Source organism: Prosopis cineraria, unplaced genomic scaffold (assembly GCF_029017545.1).
Source record: "Prosopis cineraria cultivar Desert tree isolate PC_DT_omini unplaced genomic scaffold, ASM2901754v1 PC8, whole genome shotgun sequence".
NCBI classification, from domain to species: Eukaryota; Viridiplantae; Streptophyta; class Magnoliopsida; order Fabales; family Fabaceae; genus Prosopis; species Prosopis cineraria.
This window is the reverse complement of record NW_026555339.1, coordinates 1,537,513-1,557,844: the sequence shown is the minus strand read 5'-3', so window position 1 is coordinate 1,557,844 and position 20,332 is coordinate 1,537,513. Positions and strand designations below refer to the sequence as shown.

At 34.1% G+C, this 20,332-nt stretch overlaps 4 protein-coding genes across 6 annotated transcripts in view; 1 reads left to right on the top strand and 3 right to left on the bottom strand.

Moving 5' to 3' along the window:
- Nucleotides 1-2,450: 2,450 nt before the first annotated feature.
- Nucleotides 2,451-4,533, top strand: LOC129317058 (protein SSH4-like). The gene is made up of 2 exons (XM_054961393.1): nt 2,451-3,518; nt 3,685-4,533. The coding sequence occupies exons 1-2, from the start codon at nt 3,104-3,106 to the stop codon at nt 4,173-4,175; spliced, it is 906 nt and encodes a 301-aa protein (XP_054817368.1). The 5' UTR covers nt 2,451-3,103; the 3' UTR covers nt 4,176-4,533.
- Nucleotides 4,534-5,294: 761 nt separating this feature from the next.
- On the bottom strand, nt 5,295-11,720 carry LOC129318480 (long chain base biosynthesis protein 1-like). Of its 3 annotated transcripts, XM_054963270.1 has the most exons (13): nt 11,560-11,720; nt 10,401-10,631; nt 10,213-10,307; nt 8,855-8,946; nt 8,514-8,607; nt 8,351-8,423; nt 8,105-8,237; nt 7,479-7,653; nt 6,743-6,883; nt 6,517-6,612; nt 6,087-6,228; nt 5,821-5,948; nt 5,295-5,745 (listed from the first exon to the last, which is right to left on the bottom strand). In XM_054963270.1, the coding sequence occupies exons 2-13, from the start codon at nt 10,504-10,506 to the stop codon at nt 5,569-5,571; spliced, it is 1,452 nt and encodes a 483-aa protein (XP_054819245.1). In that variant the 5' UTR covers nt 10,507-10,631; nt 11,560-11,720; the 3' UTR covers nt 5,295-5,568. The 3 variants fall into 3 exon arrangements, with proteins under 3 accessions (XP_054819245.1, XP_054819247.1, XP_054819246.1); XM_054963272.1 differs by lacking the exons at nt 10,401-10,631; nt 11,560-11,720 and adding an exon at nt 9,315-9,435 and having other exon boundaries at nt 10,213-10,292; XM_054963271.1 differs by lacking the exons at nt 10,213-10,307; nt 10,401-10,631; nt 11,560-11,720 and adding an exon at nt 9,315-10,179.
- A 2,668-nt stretch (nt 11,721-14,388) lies between these two features.
- Nucleotides 14,389-17,119, bottom strand: LOC129318733 (uncharacterized). Its single transcript, XM_054963665.1, has 2 exons — nt 16,791-17,119; nt 14,389-15,182 (listed from the first exon to the last, which is right to left on the bottom strand). The coding sequence occupies exons 1-2, from the start codon at nt 16,995-16,997 to the stop codon at nt 14,823-14,825; spliced, it is 567 nt and encodes a 188-aa protein (XP_054819640.1). The 5' UTR covers nt 16,998-17,119; the 3' UTR covers nt 14,389-14,822.
- Nucleotides 17,120-19,781: 2,662 nt separating this feature from the next.
- The window catches only part of LOC129318304 (probable inactive receptor kinase At5g67200), a 1,102-nt gene continuing 551 nt past the window's right edge, over nt 19,782-20,332 (bottom strand). The window contains exons 2-3 of the mRNA XM_054963034.1: nt 20,159-20,282; nt 19,782-20,065 (exon numbers count right to left, since the gene is read on the bottom strand). Of these exons, the coding sequence (XP_054819009.1) occupies nt 19,782-20,065; nt 20,159-20,282 (408 nt within the window). The remainder of the gene's footprint in view (nt 20,066-20,158; nt 20,283-20,332) is intronic.

The window sequence follows — 20,332 nt, the reverse complement described above, 5'->3', positions numbered from 1 at the left end:
GGAAAGCAAAGTCCATTAGACTCATGCTTTTAATCATAAAGTATAAGTATCTATTCGGGTTTTGAAAATAATTTATTCTAAATTAACAATACTCCATTCAAATTTTAACAGACTAGAAAAATGGATTGGATGGCTTAATTGTATGTGTTAATCCTTCATTAACAAGTATATATTTAAGTTTTCACAACATGAAATTAACAATAATCTATTTTGTGGTTTTAACAACTTAAAAAAATTGATAGGATGAGTTTAATTGTATGTGTTAATCATTTATTAATAAGTATTCATTTTAGCTTTGACAACAACCCATTCGTGATTAACAACCGTATATTTGAATTTTTAACAAATAAAATACGTGAAATTTTAAAGCTCTCAAATTGTATTTGTTCATGTCAAATTAACAAGTAACATTTGTAAAATGACAAGTTTTATTTAAAAATTAACAACATATCGTCATGTTATGGCACGAAAGTGGTTAGAAATCAATTCTTACTTAGCCATCTAAATTAATTATTTCTTGAATAAAAATGTTGCCGATGTTGGAGCTTTTATGACTAGCCATCTAAATCAATTTTTTTTAACTAAAAGGATAGTTTGAAATTTTGACTTTAAAAATTAATATTAATTAAGAATCAAGAGATTGCAATATCATTTTAAAATTAATTGATCATTGATTGATATTAATTTATTATTGAAATCCATGATTGCTATTTTATCTTAATTTATTTAATACTTGAGAGTGTAGGGAGGTTATTTTCTCCCCACAGTAGTGGTAGGGTTTATTGGCATCGTTTTTTTTTTTTTTCATGACTAAAAAAACTCAGGGCATGTTTGGTTCACTGAAATTTAGTATATAGCACTTTTTTATACAAGGATTCCATTTAAATTTTTCAGTATATCAAATTATATTTTTAAATCCAATTTATTTTTCTTTTCCAATTTCATTTCTAATTCGATTTTCATTTTCTTCGAAGAGCTTCCGATAACAACCTTAACTTTTCAGAAACTAACTAGTTTAATTTTATTGTGACCGAATTAAGCCTAGTCTCTGTTTTTTTTTTTTGGCCCATAATCCCTAACTCTCCATTAGCGTTCAGCTCTCTCTCCTGCTCACAAAATAGACCATGAAATCAATTGAAGGGTCCTCACATTTCCATTATTTTTTACATCCATTTTTTTTTTTTTAACGTTTAGTGATTCTCTATTGCCCATCTATATTTTTAGGCTTTTATAAAACAATATTACGTGAACAATGATAAAATGAAAGTGAAAATAAAAACAGGAATAAAACGGTAGGTCAATGACCAAGGTTGGTAAATAAAATAAGACAAGCGTATGATATAGCAAGAAATACTAATTAATAAATCAAAGCTCTTTATTTTTAGCAATCTAATCTTAAAATGGATCAAGATTGCGTAAACTATAAACAAATTTACATTGAAAAAGAAACTTGCATATATATAAATATATATATATATTTGTAATATTTCCAGAATCTTGCTTGTAGATTTCAATAATTTAAGGCATTGCAGTTTAGTGGAGACGCACTGTTGCTTGTAGATTCGGACATGCTCACAGAAAGCCTCACTAAATGGAATAAATCAAATCTTTCCATTTTAATTTTAAAACGACCTGAAATTTAATCAAATCTTTCCATGCTTCTATTAAAATATGAATTGTTTCAATTTTCAACTGACTTAGTGGCATCAAAGTGAGTGCTTTTGAAGGTGAAGCTACATCTTTTATCACTCAAAGTCAAGGAAGCAATACTTTCATAATTTCCCTCTGTTTAATTTCAGTTTCATTTGTTTTCCAGCTATTTAAACATCAACATTTTCCTAATCACCACCATGTTAAGACTGTGGAATAACCAAAAAAGACCATTAAAATGTCACTGAACAGGATATTTAAGTTTAAGCTTGTAAATTATGAATGAACCCAAATGTCAGCAAACAGCTTAGTTTTGCACGTGAACCTTGCTTTTTAGGAGCAAGTGATTGAAAACTACGCTGCCAAAAGCAAGAGGATCGATAAAGCATCCTTTTTTATTTTATTATATTAATAAATAAATTAAAAATTTAATATTCTGATTTATGTGCGGGAATCATCTCCACTAACCACAGTCGGGGCATTGAATTTCAGGCCCGGTAATGGAAAGCACAACTTTGGCGATCCTTATTCTCTCTCCATTTGGAAAACACAACACAACAAACCAACAAACGCGTCATTACTTATTAACGAGAGCAACATTGTCGGTTTCTATTTTTTTTCCCCCTACCCAAGGTCTCCCTACAATCCATAGTCATGAGCTTAATCTCTGAAAAATTTAAACATTTTTTAAACGATTATTCTCTTTTAAATAATATTTTTTATACACACTTTTCAGAATCAAACCTGAAATGATGTCCAAGAGACCCAACTTGTTACCATATATGCCACATGTACTTGATTCGGTTTCCATTTATTAAACTCCGTGAAACTGACAATAAAATCCTACTCTCATCAGAGAAACGCAACTTCGCGCTTGTGCGAATCCCACCTCGCACCTCTTCCTCCTGCATGCCTAACTGATTGAACCACTCTTAGCCAAACCCTTCTATAAAGCTTCTCTTCCCTCTTTAATATTTTCTTCTTGAGCTTTCTCCCTGTATGAATAAGGACGATCGATGCATAAAAATCTAAGAAGATGAGGGAATGGGTCCATGTTGCGGTGGTGGCGGGCTTGTCGGGATGTGTTTCAACTCTTCTTTTGGTTTGTATTTGGCGTTGGTGTTATCGCAAACAATGTTGAACTTTCGTCGAACCAGTTAGTCTGCAATCTGGTAATGCGAGACTCCATCAGGGGAATTATCATGAGTTTGGTGGTGGGGTCTCTGCAAAACTCTTGTTCAACTGGTCTGATCATCCCTCGCTGGCTGCTGATGCTGTGGAAGATGCATGGTCTCGATTTGCTTTCGTGGACCACAAGACCTGCGGGTCGTCTCCTTCAAAAAGAACAAGTCTTTTGGGTTTGGGAGTGCGCGGTTCTGTTTCAGGTGATCACGCAAGTGAAGAAACAGAGGCTGAGATAAGCTGGGAAGTGTATCAGGGATCGATTGATTTCATGCAGAAGATAAGATTGAACCCTGGCCTCAAAAGGATTCATTCAAATAATCCTTCTGTGAGTATATTCTCGGCCACAAGGACGGCTCTGCCTCTGCCCGGTCCTCCTTTAGGAAACTACTCTTTCCCGCAAGAAGCTTATTTTGAAGTCACGGTTCTGCACGCTTCGGGTGCCGATGATTATGAATGGAATGGAAAGAATAAAAAAGGGGAGAGTATTAAACTCATTCAACACAATTCAAATTCTAAAGGGAACCACATTGAAGTAATGAGAGACCAAGGTAAAGAGGAGGGAAAGCGTGAACCTGCAATGTTCTCAGTGGGGTTAACAACAGGACGCTTTGTTCCCTCCAGAGCTCCAGGCAGCTACGCAGGGAGCATCGGGTTCAACTCAAACGGTTCTGTCTATCTTGAAGGTAAACGTCACGTCCTTGTTGCTGCTTTCAACGTCCATATTAGCCATGAGTATATTACTGTATTTTTAGGATATAAAACTTTTGTTTCATGTTGTCTATTTGGATTGGAGCCATTGATGCTATACCAAACATCCAAAAATGTAATTTTTGGATATGAATCTTTCAGGAACTAAACTGGTAATGGAATCAGAGAAGGTAGGGTGGGTTGAAAGTGAGAAAGTAATAGGTTGCCGATATGATCCGAGGCTGAAGAAGGTTTTTTTCACGATGGGATCTGAATTGGTGCATGTAATCCAATGCTATTCAGAGGAATTTGAGACACCACTCTATCCAACGTTAGCTGCAAATATAGACATGACGGTGTTGGTGAATTTTGGGCAATGTGCATTCAAGTATGGAGCTGCAAATGCACAGAGAACGCTTAATCCATGCTTTATAGCCCCTCTAGTAAATAATCTTGCTACGGCCACCCTGGGCTACGAAGATAGCAAAGAGCTCTTTTCTATTGGAAGAATTGATTCTCAGTGGCTTAATGTGGCCATCCCCAAAGGAAGCCACTTTAATAATGGGGTCGTAGATCTTGATTATGACTCTGAGGCTGATCTATTTGAAATCGTCTTGGATCGTTCCCAAAATGTCACAAGCTCACCATTCTAGCTAGCTTCAGTGGCTCAAGTGGTGGCATGTGTTTTTGCTGTTTCTCATGATCTCAGTGAGATTTTAGTACAGCCAAATTATTATTATTATTTTAACTAATGGTTCTAGCGCAGCCATGAGCCGCTTCAGATGCTTTATTCTGGCTGGTTTCTAATTCCTAGTATACCCAGAAACCGGTTCATGTCCATGGAACAGTTAGCTGCCACACATTGCGAAGGCTCTAACTTCCCTGTCTTCCACATATTAGCCAAACCAACTGTCATATTAAATTTGATCTTTTTCCTTCTACTCCCTATCATTTTTTGGGAGAAAAATCCTTCACTGTTAAATTTGTTCTTAGATATTATTAGGAAACCAATGCATGCATTCTGATGTATAAACTGTAATACACATTCTCTGCTGATTTACGTTGATGGCGACGACAACACAGACTCTTGAATTATAGGAGACTTAATCTGGAAAGGAGAAATTCGGTTTCATTAATTTAATGGTTCCATAAATATCGTACAAGAACAAAATTATTCCATTATTCTAAATCTTTTCAGCGTCATATGGAGGACCGACTAAGTGGAGATCTTTCCACCCTATCTTTACAAAAAAAAAAATATTACTACACTGATACGGCAACAACTTGATAAAAATAATCAAAGCCTTATCACGTGTTGATTATGGTCAAAGAATAAATAAGTGTTAACATGGTTATTGCCTGCGCGTCACAAAATAAAATTAAAAAACATACACAATTATAGGTCATTTTATATCATTAACGTACAGATCTTAGGCATGAGTCATAACATAACCTTAAGCCACCTTCGATTCCTAGAAAGCAGACCAATGGAAGGATTGTATTTCTGGTGATGGGTCTGTCTGGTTGTGCTTTTCCTCAACAACGTAGAAAGTTCTGTTCTCATCTTTCATTTTTGTTTTTTTTTTTTTAAAGGGAAGAGCATTCTAGGGTGGGCGAGCGCCAGTGAAGAAGGAGGAGCGAACTGAATGAAGGAGGAAAAAAAATTTTGGCTAAGCATTTTAGTATTTTTAATCTTTTAGTTAAGGGCAATTCCTTATATTTATTGTCATTTTTTAACAAAATATAATATCATCAGGAGAAAAGCAGCGACATTACTGGATGTTATTCTTTATTAGGCCTATTACCATCTGCTCATGATTAGAAGCCATGTACTCTCATTCTACATCTGAAGTCATCAGGAAACACAAAAATTGATACCATGAAATATCAAATTTTAAAATTTGCATAAATTATCAACAAGTACAGAAGCTCCCCCTTTTTTTCTGATTGGCCTCCATTGCAAAATCGCTCAACAAGCCATCGACGGTATTTGATGTTTAGAGGTTTCAGTACATACAGCAAGAGGACAGGAGAGATGTGCCACGTTCAATGACGACCACTAAGCAATAATGCTGCAACCCTTTTCAATGATTCAGATGCCTTGTGAAGATCGGATTCTGAATGCGCTGCAGAGACAAATAATCTGATTCCGACAGGCAATCGACATGTGTCCAACGTTGATCTCTTGGAAGTGACCACAAATACAGAATCTTCTTTCAAAACCTGTAAAAATACACATCCATTAGGCACAAGCAAAACTGGCACTAAGGCATTTCATTGTCAAACAACATCCCTTACACGCTCGGCAATATCTTCAAGCAAAGACAGGTCATCTTTCATGGAACCGGTAGACTTCTCTAATCTCAAATAAACAATCGGCGACTCTGGATTACTTGCTATTGTTAAGCCTGTTATCTTCGATAATCCTGCAATAGTAGCGCAGTGAATGTCGAAAACAAAATCAATGGTCTAAACACGCATGCGCAAGCAGACGTTAAACAGCCAGATGCCACATAAAAATCTAGAAGGTGGGCACTTTTCAAGGCAGGGAGAGCAGGAACTACCTTTCCGCAATATAGAAATATTATTTTTCAGCCTAGTAATCAGATTGGGACTTTCCTCCAAAATGTCAATAGCTGTGATTGCAGCACTAGCAAGATACGGGGGAAGTGAAGCAGAAAAGACATAGCCAGAACTACTCAGTCGCTGCAAAGACAGAAAACATGTCAAAATATTAGTGCTTTAGAAAGGATTATAAAATCTGGTATCAAATATATAACGTCCGGTGGAAACTCGTCAGATGACACACAATTTTTGCACTTTATAAGTCATTATTCAGGAAGATAAAAAAAAAAAAAAAACGGAAGGAAAAATTTGGTAAATAACAGCTTAAGAAATAAATCATTGATTCTCTTACTTCTTTATTGTTGTCATCAAGTTAAAAATCAAACCTATTACTAATAGTGCTATCATTCAAATAGGACACTTCCTTACTTGGTGATCTATAACTCTTCCACTTCCAGTGCAGAATCCTCCTTCTGTGGCTAATGCATGTCCCATAGCAGCAGTTATAATATCTAACTTCTCAACCTGCAATGCATAACCATAAATCACACATGACATTGCAATTCAGAATGTATAAACACTTGCATTCGGTACACATACACCTGCACCTAAAGAGAGGAAGGAAGGGACAAAATGAGAGATTTTCGTCACATACTGGAACTTTATAAAATTCAGTGAGACCTCTTCCCGTACTTCCAAGCACACCAATTGAGTTGCTCTCATCTAACAAAACACGAAAACGGTATTTCTCCTTCAACATAATGATCTCATCTAAGGGTGCAATTTGGCCAGAATTCTGAAAATTTTATGGAAAAGAAAAGGTTGTTAATAGGCACAGGTCAAACAAGTTTAGCGTTCATTGACTGATGCTAGTATAGGAACTGCTGTGAAAAGAATTTTTACAGTTAAATATGAATAAGAAAGCCCAGGTAAGCAGTACTTGTTCTTGCGACAGTGGCATTGTGATAGACGCAGATCTAATAGCAACAGTTATTATTCCACATACAAATTTAGTATTCATGGCCCCATAGTGACCACTTGAAGAAGCAAGAATAGCCACAAAAAAAAATTAGAACAAGGCAGAATTGTGAGCTTGAAACATCATCAGACCAGAAAAGGCCATTTGAATCTAAATCAGAGCATGCTTCTTACTGACCATCCCATGCTAATTGTTAGGTCATCCCACTATCATGGTTAATATATATATCATTCATTCATATAGGATGACTTACAACATGCAACAAGAAGCCAACAATGCAAGCAGCCACCATATCTGAATACTAGAACATGCATCCTCTCTTTATGATGGCTGATTATGTAGGATGTATAGATAGAAACACACAAGTTACAAGTGTAAAGTTAAGGTGCAATGCAAGAAAGACGAGATCTACCTGGTAGACAGCTTCAATAACAATATAGCGCCTCACTTTCTTGGCTCTCTTGCTTTTTGTACTAATTTTCTCAAGAGTTTCTCTTAAAGAATTCATGTCATTGTGCTTGAAATACACCACCGTGCTTCTAGAAAGATAAAGCCCATTCTGTATCCCCCAGTGGACTCCTTCATCCCTGTAAAAGAACCCCTTGTATGCAAAACTTAAACCCTCAATATTACAAGAACTAGCTATAAAAGCTTCAAATGTGTACCAAATAGTTGAGAATATAAAAATTGTGAGTTTAAAATGGAAAACCCAAGAGCAAATCATTCAACTAGACTTCATCAGAACATCAGAGTTTAATGCGTCAACTAGACTGCTTTATTATATTAATTGGCATTTTAACTAGGGCTTTTAACTGTCCTAGACACAATCAATGTCAACTCTTACGTTATTGTTATCATATCAGCATAAAGAAGCAGGAGAATTAAGAAATAAACCACTTTGACCCAAAAAATTGAGATAAAACTGCTCAGCCAGAACACCAGCTATGTTTGGCTAGCACCACTCTTTAATCGTCAAAAAAGGCAGAAAAACTGGACGGAACCACATAGCTGATAGTCAAAGACAGAGTTTATGCTTACACAACAATAATATCTCCTTTTTTTGAGAAAGCAGGAATTGCACTGAACATGGTGGAAAGTCCATAGGAGTAGAGAATTGAATCAGGGGTTCCCAAAAACTTAGCTATTCTGGCTTCACAGTCAAGGTGCACATCTGAGGAGAAGAAAAGAGATATAAAAGAACAATTATTTACCAGTAAAGAACTTTGTTTAAAAAAAAAACTTTTTTTAAAATTATTTTGAATCTACTTTAACAATGAACCTTACCAATTGTTCCATAAAACCCACGAGGACCACAAGAACCAACACCATATTTCTCAAGAGCAGAAGAGCATGACTCCTGAAATTAGAAAGTTGCAATCAATGCACTGCTTTAAAGAAGTACTCAAAAGAGCAAAATTTATCAGTGATACAAGGAAAATTTTCTTACGAGTAGCTTTTTATGACCTATCAACCCAAGGTAGTTTGCTGAAGCAAAATTCACAACACCTTTACCATTAATTATGGCATGTGGCCCTGCAGCACTGCAAGAAACATAACTCATCTCAACAGTAGGAAGATACAAGGTAATTAAAATTTCCTATTTTTTCCCGATAATCTTATAACTAACATAACAATGAATGCATATCATGACATTTACCTGTCAGGACTTTAGATAATCTTATACGTTCAATCAACAAAACAAACAAGAAATAAAAACATAATATAATATGTTCAAACATATAAAAATCATGAACATAAATGAGATTTCCCTCAAGAAAAATCAGTCACCTCTCTAGCACTGGTGATTCATACTGCATCTCTTTACTCAGATGAGGAATAAGGGGTTCTGGAACCCAGTCATCGCACAGCTCATCTATTTCCTGCAGATATTAGGCATGTACTCCAATAATGTTAAGGTAATAATATAATAATGAGTAAAATTATTTGACTTCCACCAGTATTTTTGAAACATTATCTTGAAAAGCAGCCTGAGGGCTTCAAAATCATAAATAGACACTCAATAGATTAAGTTTATCCTGGAAAATGACAAAATATGTAGGGATTCCCTATGGAACATACTAGCACAATCTGCCAATCTCCATCTTAAGATTGCAGCATTTTTTTTTCCCTCTAAAGAGCGAAGTGTATCAACCTATTCAAGAGCAGTAAGTGATGTAAAACAATATGTAATAGACAGAACATAAACATGAACAAGCACCTTATACAAGGTGAGAGAAGAATTACAAACCAGAAGTCCATGTAAAGTACACTGAAAGCAATGAAGGGCATGGCCATTGAAAGAAAAAGGTGAATAGGAAGGAAAGTTTGAAACAGAATCCTACACGGTTCCCTCATCAAGAAATCAACATCTTCATAAATCCATCGATTGCATTTCCAAGTCAACAAAGAACAAACTAATATGTCATTCAAATCTACCAACCTTATACCAGACCTAAACATCCAATCACAATTCCATTAGATACAGAATAGATCATGTCATCTAAAAAGAACCCAACAACATGAACAATCATCCTGAAAGCCCAAGCGCGTGGACAATGAAGCTATCAATCAAGCTTCTGTCAAGAGCTTACATGGAACCTTTCATGTAATAAGACCAGACCACTCAGACAAATCATGAGGGAAAAATTAAGAAGTCCAGTTCTGCAAAGCAGCTTCCATTTACATGTACAGGAAACCTGGAGGATTATCAACCTTGAAAGTTCTAGAAAGTTCACAAATGATGATAAGAGATACGCCTATCCTAGATCACTAGAACTACTATAAACCACATTAGCCAAACCTCTATATAAACTTGAAATTTTAATTGATAGAACAACTATTCAAATTTGCAACATACTGATCCTATCTTTACAAGAACATAATGAGGAAAATGCTCCTAAAGTTAATGGAGTGGCCAAATTAAATGTATTTTATTGAAAATCATAATTTATAATCTACCAGATGTAAAAAAAATTTCACACAACAGATTTGTATGGGCCACTTATAAACTATACAATACTGAAACTTTCACTGGCAAGTAAACAGAAGTAATAAATACAGACAACAAATTCACAAATTTCATAAATAAACGCACACATAAACAAATACAACATTTGATGAATTGAAAAAAATACAGTCGATCTAACCTTTTCGGTTAAGGGCCGTTTAGGAGGCTTGTAACTTTTTTGGGAAAGCAGGAAAAGGATGACTACCAGAAGAAGAACTTCCACAAATAAATGCCCTTCAAAGAGAAGATAGTAATAAAGGTGAATCAATTGATAACTTAGTAATCAGCCATAAGGTGAGGATATTCCAGTCAGATATTAAAGATTACCGCCAATATGAAAACCAAAAACTACAGCTCGTGCTGAAGGAGCATCTAAAGCCAATGTTACCCAGTCTAATGTAGTGTTTATAAAATTTAGGACTGATGAGGCCATCGTATTCTCAATATCTCAAATAAAGAAAGAAGCCTTGAACGTCATTCTTGAATTTGGCAGTAGTCCTGCTAGTCAACTTCCTAGACTTTCAAAGTACCATATATTATGGATACAGCAGCTGTATGCTGCATACACCAAGACAATTACAAATCTATTACTTGATCGTAAAATCATAAACACGTTAAACAATCACGAGCAGTATAAAGAACAAACAGATGAAGAATTGAACATAAAGCATCGCCACTACATCTTACAAAAAGCATAAGTTGACAAACATAACATAATTTGCAGATAAAGTGATGCAAATTCTTTATAGTTGGAAGCACAACTGCACGAATAAACATCAGATACCAGAGCATTTCGTATCAAAATGATCCCTTGCCTCTTTAAAGGAAAGGAAGTGCAATCAGATAGAACTTCATCTAGCCGGGTTTAAAACTTGCGTTCAAGCCATTCAGAATAATAGCTTAGATTTTCATCAGCAGCCATAATTAGAACTATACTATAAAAAGAAAATGCTTCATTTGGGATCATATCAAATCAGAGTCTGACTGGACAAGGAGAACAGCCCCGAAATTTACAACAACCATATATGGCATAATGGCACATAGGTTCCTCCGAAAATCTACATCTTTACTAACGCTCCAAAGTAATAACTTCAAAAACGGGAGCAATAGGAGTATAGAACCAGCATTCCACCCACCGAAGGCCAAATGGCGGCCAGCCAAGAACCATCCACACACATCTATATCAAGTTTGTCTCCATGAAACTCAAAGCCCTTTTCCTTACTCAAATATAAACTACCCCAATTCAATCCATAACCATTTATCGCAATTTACATGCATGATACATCCGAAAACGTAAAATTACGGATGTTCACACTAATCTCCCTGATTTATATTTAGTGCGATGCAAGGCATAAAAACAAGAAGGTTTGGAGCTTTGGGAATCCGCGTGACGGAACTTAGAAGATATCAATGGCACGAAGCAAATGGAAACAATCCGCAATAGATCCAGTCTAAGGCCAGCACTTTTGTCGACAATGAACTTACCTGGGGATTGTTACGGGTAAAACAGTAAAGGCAGCTGAGATACGAGGACAATTCTGAGTCTTCTCCTTCCTTCGATATTATCGCATCCAGATGACAAGCGAGGGAGGAAGGGTCAAACGATTCTGATTTTGCATCCCCGGGATTTTTCCTCGCTTAAATTCGAGCCCGTAGTCCGGACGACGGGTCAACCCATCCCGCCCGACCAATTTAGAATCGAACCTGATAAAAATAATATTTTTAAAATATTTGGACTGATCAGGTCTGAAAGCATTTGAGCAGAGAAAAAAACAAAATAATAATAATTAAAAATATATAAAATGTAATAAATATTAATTAATTTTTTGAATTTTATGTTGTTAAAATATCATATACTTAAGCATATTATTATATTTATTTTTAAAAAATAAAAATATTTATATTCTCATATTTTTTATTTTTAATTAATAAAATATCTTAAAATAATATTTAAAATATATTTTAATGTCAATTTTTAAATTTTAAAACCCACTCATTTCTTAAAAAAAAAGTTGAGCCCTATATATATCCAGCAATATATATTTTATATTTTTTATAAAATAAAATAATTACTTTTAAATTAGAAAAATTAAATTAAAAATAATTTTAAAAATAAAATTTGGATGTCTAAGAATTGTCAACTTTACTACTAGATAAATATAATAAATATAATAATATTTTTGAATAATCATTCGGTTATCGTCTATGCCAAACTTGATTAAAATTAAAAATAAATTAGAGTAAATAACTCTTATATGTAGGAGTTAAACAATATAAAAATTTTAAAATATAATTTTAAAAAAATATTTTTATAATTAAATAATTTTGTTTTATATATAATAATGACAATTATTTTTTTCATATTCTTAAAAACAAAAAGTATAGTTTATTAAAAAGTTATTGAAAATTTTGAACTAGCAATCATTTTAAGTTAATGGTTTAATTGTGATTGAATTGAGATCAATTTGATTAAAATATATAAAGAATTTATATATGGCCATGATAAAAATAATATTTAAATAATTAAAACATTAATTTGAAAGTAAAAAAAATATTCATGAATAAATTATATACAATACAGTAAAACAATAACAGAGTTACTTAAGTATAAAGTTAATAAGTTATTATTTTTTCTTTCATTATTGTAAAATTAAAATAATATTTTATACTTAATGAAGTTACTTAAAAATTAAAATTGATTCAAAAAAATAAAAAAAGATATTTTTAAAAAATTTTGAGTATTCAAATTAGCCCAAATAAATACAAAACTCAAAAGTATTAGGGCTAAGTTTAGTTGTATAAGCTTTTTAGATAAGGTGTGATATTTTAAATTCAATCTAAATAATCTCGGGCCATTTAAATCATTGATCTAGCTTAAATATATTAAAATGATGCTTTTCATATTTCATGTTTAGCTTTCTCCCTGTTCGTACTATGTTTTATTTTGAATGAAAATGCTCCTCATATTATTCAAAAAAAAAAACCTTTTATTCCTACACTTTACTTATATTTTATTATAAATTTTTATATTTTTTTAATATTTTAAATCTTCATATTTTTATTTTTAGTATTTTAAAACCCTATATTTTATTTATTTAAGAATTTAAAATATTAAAAAATAAATATTAAAAATATTAAAAATATTAAAAAATTAAAAATTTATAATAAAATACAGGTAAAATATAAAGATTAAAATGTGTGTTTTTTCAACCAAAATAAGTTAAAATGGTGATGTTGATGAGGCCGCATCGCCAATCACTCCATAGCTGTCAGTTGTCATGTCACTTTGTAGCTTGGCTCGCTTAAGTTTACTGCTTATATATTCAAGTGTATGATAAGAATTGTTATCTTTGTTATTGTTTGGTTACGATTGGCGAAAAAATAATATCAATTTTTTCCAACGCACTATTTTATTTTATCTTATAGATAACTATGCATAATTTTCATATATTACGTGAAATTCGAGATTATCATATAGTTCATGATCTATAGGTGGCAAAATATGTTATAAGCGTATGATATATGATGCATAGATATGGTAATAATTAATTAACGAATAGTGTGTGAAGTTAATGGCATTCATTTTGGGTTATTGAGCCATCCCACGCAGTTGCAGGTCATTAAAAAAGAAATCCCAGGCAGCGACAACTAATCAAAACTGTTTTTAATGGTTGACTAGATATTTGAAATCATTGAAAGCTTATGTTCAAAATTATTTTTCCATGTAGTTCTAGCAAAGATTTGAGCATCATGAGGCTTTTCAAGCCTTAAACCAACCAGAATCGGTTGTTTATTTTTTTTTCCTCCTTACATTGTATAATTCAACATTTAAAAGAAAATAATATGAATATATGAAACTATATTACACTTATTATATATATCACAGTAATATTTCTTTTTTCTCTTCTGCTCTCTTCTCAAATGAAATTGTTGGTGCTAGTTTTGTCAACTGGCTCTTGACTGAAAAACGCAATTATCTAGGGTCATCAATCAATCTAAAGAGCTGAATCAAGTTGCTTAGAGGTACATACAAGGGCATTGTTTCTGATGATCGCATAGTTAACAACAAGAAGACAACGGACGCCACCAAAGCGGATTCACTCTGCCCTGTGTGCAACGATGTTTGATTTGGTTACATAGGAGACTCTGTTTTGCAATTATGATTAAAATTCTCAATGACACCACATGTTCTTTTTGATGTACCAAAAATGAGCGCACGAATCAATAACCTGCTCTAAAGACCATCCAAGCTAGTCCTGGTTCCAATTGTATCCATAATGTTAATGGTTATGCTCATTTGCAAGGTGAGAGATATGGCGGGAAATCAACAATTGAAGATAAGTGCGATACAAACATTATTTAAATTATTAGTAATTACAGTATAATAGAAGACAAGTGTGATATAAAATTATTTAAATGTATACACGCCTACGATTCATACATACAAAATCCGCGAGTACCATGGCTCGAATCCTATCAACAGGATGCCATTACTTAACTTGACTCTCTTATCTAGTCAATCACCATGGTTTGCAGGATTCAAGTCTTGGAAAGGGATGGAGAATGGCTGGCCGAATATTCCCCTAATGCCCCCGCATGGCTGCAAGATGTTCCATAAATTCCTCCCGCAGATGCAATCATCCAAAAACTGAAACCTTCCCCGCATTAAGATGAAGAAACCACCAAATTTAGCACGGTGACGATGCACAGAGAAACAAGGCATCGCCAAGGCACCCATCGCTAAAGAGTTAACAACACCAGTGAGCATAGTGCTCCTCTTTGCGATGGATGCTAACAAGGCCCCCACACTTCAAACAGATGAAGCTGCTCCCATCTGAAACAGCATCCAATACTACTTGCATCCTCCCAGTTTCTGCAAGTATAGATGCCTCATGAACATCAGGACTAATTGAAGGAGGAGAAATGCTATTTGCAGATGTTCCAATATTTATAGGTAGTGCTCCAGCAATGGCACACTCAGCAAATAAAGAAGCCAATTGATCAATGGCAGCATTCTCTCGCAGTTTACTTCTATACAGCTCACGAGCTCGGTTTAAGAACTGAAAGACAGCTTCATTCCCACCTTTGGTCTTCATGGCAAGGACCACCTGTTCCAAAAGTAAGTAATTATCAGCCAACAAAAAGACTCTTCCAGGTTTACCGCTTTCAAATAATTTTTCTCCCCTGCCAAAGAAGCATCTTACAATTTTCATAGAAGAGTTTTATGTTTCACGAATTACAACAGGCAACCACCTTTATTCATTTGTTTGGGTAGCTGATTATCATCATTTAGATTCTAGAGCGTAGGAGCCAAAATAAAATTGGCTCATTCCCCAAGGCATTTACTGACAGTGTCAAGACTAAAGAAACAAAAAGAAAGCTGCTCGCAACGTCCCCAAGGCATTATATGTTTCACTTAGTCAGCACCCAATTATATATAGAGTACAACAAAGAGCTTGTAACGGTAGTCACACACGGCTAGGATAACTACCGTGAAATTACTAAAACAATAATGTGACGTGTTAGCTATCCACGACATTTGAAAAAAGAAGTAATGGGGCAGATAATGTCTTATGTAGGCATAATCTGACAAGCCACCAGTTATCATACGAATAAACACTGTAAAAATCAGTGTTGCAGAAGTTAACTTCCATAAAGGTTTAATTTTGTTCTATTGGAAATCATATTCATGTCTAGCGTGTCTCACAGATCTGGAAAATATGTATCTAATTAGTGCTATGTTGGAACTTTAGAACTTTGGTACCTGCCGTGAGGTGAAAACTTTTGACCCTAGAACAGATTAGACGTACACTTATCGTTGTCATTCTTATAAGCATTTGGAATGATCATGCATAATGGTGGGTCGAATGTGCTACCAAGTGACTAGAATTTTCATCCATCCAAAAAAGTATCTTTTCAAGTCCTCAAAGTCAAAATCTTTTTATGTGCTCATGAAACCATTTAGGTAGCAAGGTTATCTAAGAACGTGATATTGCATTCGTAGTTACCCTAAATTTTGCATAAGGTTGGCATTCTATTGGTAGGCTTTCAAGATATTGCACTACGTCACTTATGACTGGCAAAACACCACCGTATCAAATAGCCTCAGGCTTTCTTAATGTATTTTCAGTAATACATGATCTAGTAATTATTTTCCAAAATTTTGTTGATATGATCGTCACTACAGCCCCAAGTCTGTCTTGCCCAAGATATCGAACCATAACTCACTTATGAAGTCCAGTCACCAAATTCAAGGGTTCCAAAAGCAGTGTGGTTGTTTGAAGGCTATCAAATCATAGTGTTCAATCGTTCCTTAGATGGGGGAAAATCAATTCTTTCTAACGTGATAATCTACTTGAATGTTACCGCAACAAAAGCCCCGGATGTATGACAACCCTTTCAACCAATGACTCAGAAACAAAATTCAAAAGAGCCATTCTACCGCGCGAACATTAAAGATCAGGTAAACAAAGGAAGAAAATTTCCTCTCTTCGAATATCTTGATATGGGAAGAGATAAAGAATTATAACCTCCAAAAAAAAAAAGAGTAAAAGAAAATAGAGCTTGGAAACTGGAGAAAAAAAAAGAAACAAAAAGAGAAGAACAATCAATAGGCAGCAAATAATAATAATAATAATAATAATAAGAAGAAGAAGAAGAAGAAGAAGAAGAAGAAGGGTTATTTAAAAGAATGTGTGGAAAAGAATAAAGTTTACCGCATGGAGAGCTTGTGAAGGCTTCCCTTGATCGATGAGTTGCCGTGCCAATGTAAGTAGATCTCGAATGAAGTCATTCTGACTGGAATTAGAAGACACCGCCACCTCCTGAGGCGACGCCTTCTCCGCCTCAATCATATCGGTGTCCATACCCAGCTTTCTAGGTTTCTCTTCGAACGATTCTGTATCAAAGGTGTGGGCTTTCATTCAAGTTTACGGAGAGGGACAGAATGTTGTGTCCGTAGAAATAACATTCAGTTTAATTTAATAATAAATATAAATATAATCACCCTGCTGCGGACTAATTAGATCATTCTAGCATATTCTACGCTGCCATAGCAGCTGCCATCATCCTCCTTTTTCCAGCGAAACGTGGATGATATGTGTGGTTCCTTCTATCCTGGGGTTGGCCCATCCTCTGGTCCAAAACTAAGCCAATTTAGCCCATACTGACCCATAACTAAAACCCATTTCCAAATGAAGATTAATACGAACTCTCATGGGGATGACAGTGTCCATCAATGTCATTTGCGTTTAATTATCCTGGATCGAAAAAATATTATGATGGCAGTAACGTCGGAAAATTCTCCAACAACAATTTGGCAAAAATTACCCCTAAAACAGACGGTAGGGGCTGATAAATTTAAGAAGCAATCACAATCACTAATAACGTTGCATATTTTGACCACAAAAAAAAAGAACAATTACGTTGCATGTTAATTTTAGGATGTGCTTATGTCAAATTAACCTACAAAATGATCTGTTGAAATTATTTACTCACTCTATTAAAAAATAAAATATTTTTAATTGAATCTCACCCCTCAATAATTGAAGCAGTTACTTATTTTTAAATTAATATTATCTTTTTATATCTATATTTATTTAATAAGGTATTTTATTCTAAAACAAATATAAAGTAATTTATTCATTAGGAGCACCCTTAAAAAAAGAACAATGATTACATTTTAAAATATTAAAATATTTTATATTTTTTAACACACAATCTCTTAAAAAATATATTATTTTTTTTTTAAAACGAAGGATATATTATCACGTTTGTAGCTTTTTTGGATAATACACGTGCTCGCCCGTGAGAGGTTTTGAAATTATTCCTGCCATTCTATATCTTGAATTAGATTCCCTTATCTTGATATTTTCCAGTGGGAAAGATATAAATCGTTACAACCGAACTATTAGTGGATTTCAGCTATGTAAAATTAATTATGAAATAATTGATTAGTATGATTAATTTTGATAATAATTGATCATATTATATTGTAACTATTTTTATATATTTTCTGAACTTACATTTGATAAAATAAATATAACTGGATAAATGAGTTAAAATCAAGTTTAAATGTACAAATTATTATAAAAGATTTTTTTTTTTGTAATAAGAGACACTGCTTTTTAAAATGTAAATAATGACAGTATATAATATTATTAAATATAATTTAAATTTAGAAATTTTCAATTATATTATTTAGTAATATTAATAAGTTTAATTATGTAAAAAAAATAGATCAAATTTAACCTCACGGGAACCAGGTGTCTAACTTTTGTTTGAATCATTTTTTAAATCAAGGTATCTAATAAATCAAAGGTATATATAATTAATAAAGTGGTACTCTCTCTAGTTAAAAATGTAAGGCATTTTTTGAGAAATTTGAATGTTAAAAAATATAATATTTTAGTCTTTTGAGGTATAATCATTATCTTTTTAAAAAATGTCCTTATTGATAATAATTTTATATTTATTGTAAGGTATTTAATAGGAGAAATATAAAAAAATAAAATTAATTTAAAAATAAAGTAATTATTTTATTGAAGATGAAATTTAATTAAATATTTTGATCTTTTTTAAAGTGTAAGTATATAATATCATTATACCACCAACGTGAAAGCCCAAATAACAACACACCCTCCCCATCGCAATTCCCATTTTCTCCCAGCTCAAGCCCCAGACTTCATGCTACGATGCGACCCAGCTGGAATATGATAGAAGAAAAGTGTATTTGATTGAGGGTAAATTTGGCAAGTGAAATATCTAACAAATAATAACTGTATGATTGAATCTCCAAAGCTACTCTTTTCAGCTTAAGCCAAAATGTAATTTGGATCCAAATAATCAATTATGTAATAAAATCTAAACCAATTGAATTTTCCTCACAGCGAGACAAAATCAGGCGTGGAACAAAGCACAGTCATCAATCCCGAAGAATGAAGATTATTGCAGTAGTTATTAAAAGATTATTTAAACAACAACAAGCAAGCAGTTATCCCACTAGGTGAGGTCGGCTACATGGATGTAAGACGCCATTGTGCTATATCATTTATCAAGTTTTAAAAATATTATTAATTAAGAGATCGCGTTCAATAACTCCAAAAAGTGTTCTCTTAGGCCTTCCTCTACATCTCTAATTGAATTAAAGTTATAGGTTCACTCTTCTCACTGATGCCATCCCTTAAACTAAAGCGATATAACGATTTAAAGATTATTTAAACAAAGTAGTAAAAATTCCATTTTAACAATCATTCGCAACCGATATAATACATCAGGCATTCCAAATAATGAACTACTTTTAACACTATAAAGATTGTATCATAAAATTAGAATGCTCATTTCACAATATTGAACTTAATATGTAATTAGAATTTAAATAACACGCGGATATAATAAAGTAGTATCTATCTCTCACCGTATTTTACCACATCCCAAATACAGATTGTGTTTCCGGTAGTACAGGGAACCAATAGAAAAGCCCATCAATCGAGAAGCTAAGCAAGTTGCATCCCGCATTGTTGTCAAGAGTCAAATGCCCAGAAAGTGGAATTGAAGGGATAGAACATCGTATGGACTCAGGATTTTATGTTTAGTTTCCCATCAAATCTAATCATTAGCTAACACCGACTTTTCCCTATCCAATATATATCATGTAATAACTAAACAAAAACGAAAGAAAAGACGATACAAGATGGTGGGGTGCAGGTCTAATGCGCACTATCCTCCAATAATACAATCTCTTTAATCTCCTGCAACATTTTCAGGACCTGCCACATAGTGGGCCTCTGCTCAGGGGAGGTCAAGCTACAAGTAGTAGCGACCTCAACAAGCATGTCCATTCTGTTGTCTTTCCCTCCGTTATCTTCCCGCACGGATTTCACCCAACTCACCCTATCGGTGGGCACCAATAAAGGGTGCTCCGAAGGAGGCTTCCCCGTCAGAAGTTCCAGCAACAAAACGCCGTAGGCATAAACGTCAGATTGGGGGTTGGCTGGTGATTCGGATTGCGGGTCTCAGGGGCTCTATCGCCGCGCAGAATCAGGGTCGTCCTGGAAGCTGCAAGGGTTGGCCAGCATGGAAAGACAGTAATCAGTGATGCACGCTTCAAAATCAGGGCCCAGCAAAACGTTGGAGGACTTTATTGCCGTGCACCAGTCTCCAGGCTTGGTGGATGTAGTAAAGCCCTTGTATGCTACGTCCTCTGCTATCTGTCAGACACGATGTCCAGTGCAATGGCCTTGCCCTGCTTGATCGTGAA

Excerpts from the sequence above, each read along its gene's own strand:
- LOC129318733 (XM_054963665.1), bottom strand. The coding sequence starts at position 16,997 with ATGAAAGCCCACACCTTTGATACAGAATCGTTCGAAGAGAAACCTAGA. Across the intron at positions 15,183-16,790 it reads CTTCACAAGCTCTCCATGCG|GTGGTCCTTGCCATGAAGAC; the intron begins GTAAACTTTATT and ends CTTTTGGAACAG.
- LOC129318480 (XM_054963270.1), bottom strand. The coding sequence starts at position 10,506 with ATGGCCTCATCAGTCCTAAATTTTATAAACACTACATTAGACTGGGTA. Across the intron at positions 8,424-8,513 it reads TAGGTCATAAAAAGCTACTC|GAGTCATGCTCTTCTGCTCT; the intron begins GTAAGAAAATTT and ends TTCTAATTTCAG. Across the intron at positions 6,613-6,742 it reads CTGAATTTTATAAAGTTCCA|GTTGAGAAGTTAGATATTAT; the intron begins GTATGTGACGAA and ends TATGCATTGCAG.
- LOC129317058 (XM_054961393.1), top strand. The coding sequence starts at position 3,104 with ATGCAGAAGATAAGATTGAACCCTGGCCTCAAAAGGATTCATTCAAAT. Across the intron at positions 3,519-3,684 it reads CGGTTCTGTCTATCTTGAAG|GAACTAAACTGGTAATGGAA; the intron begins GTAAACGTCACG and ends TGAATCTTTCAG.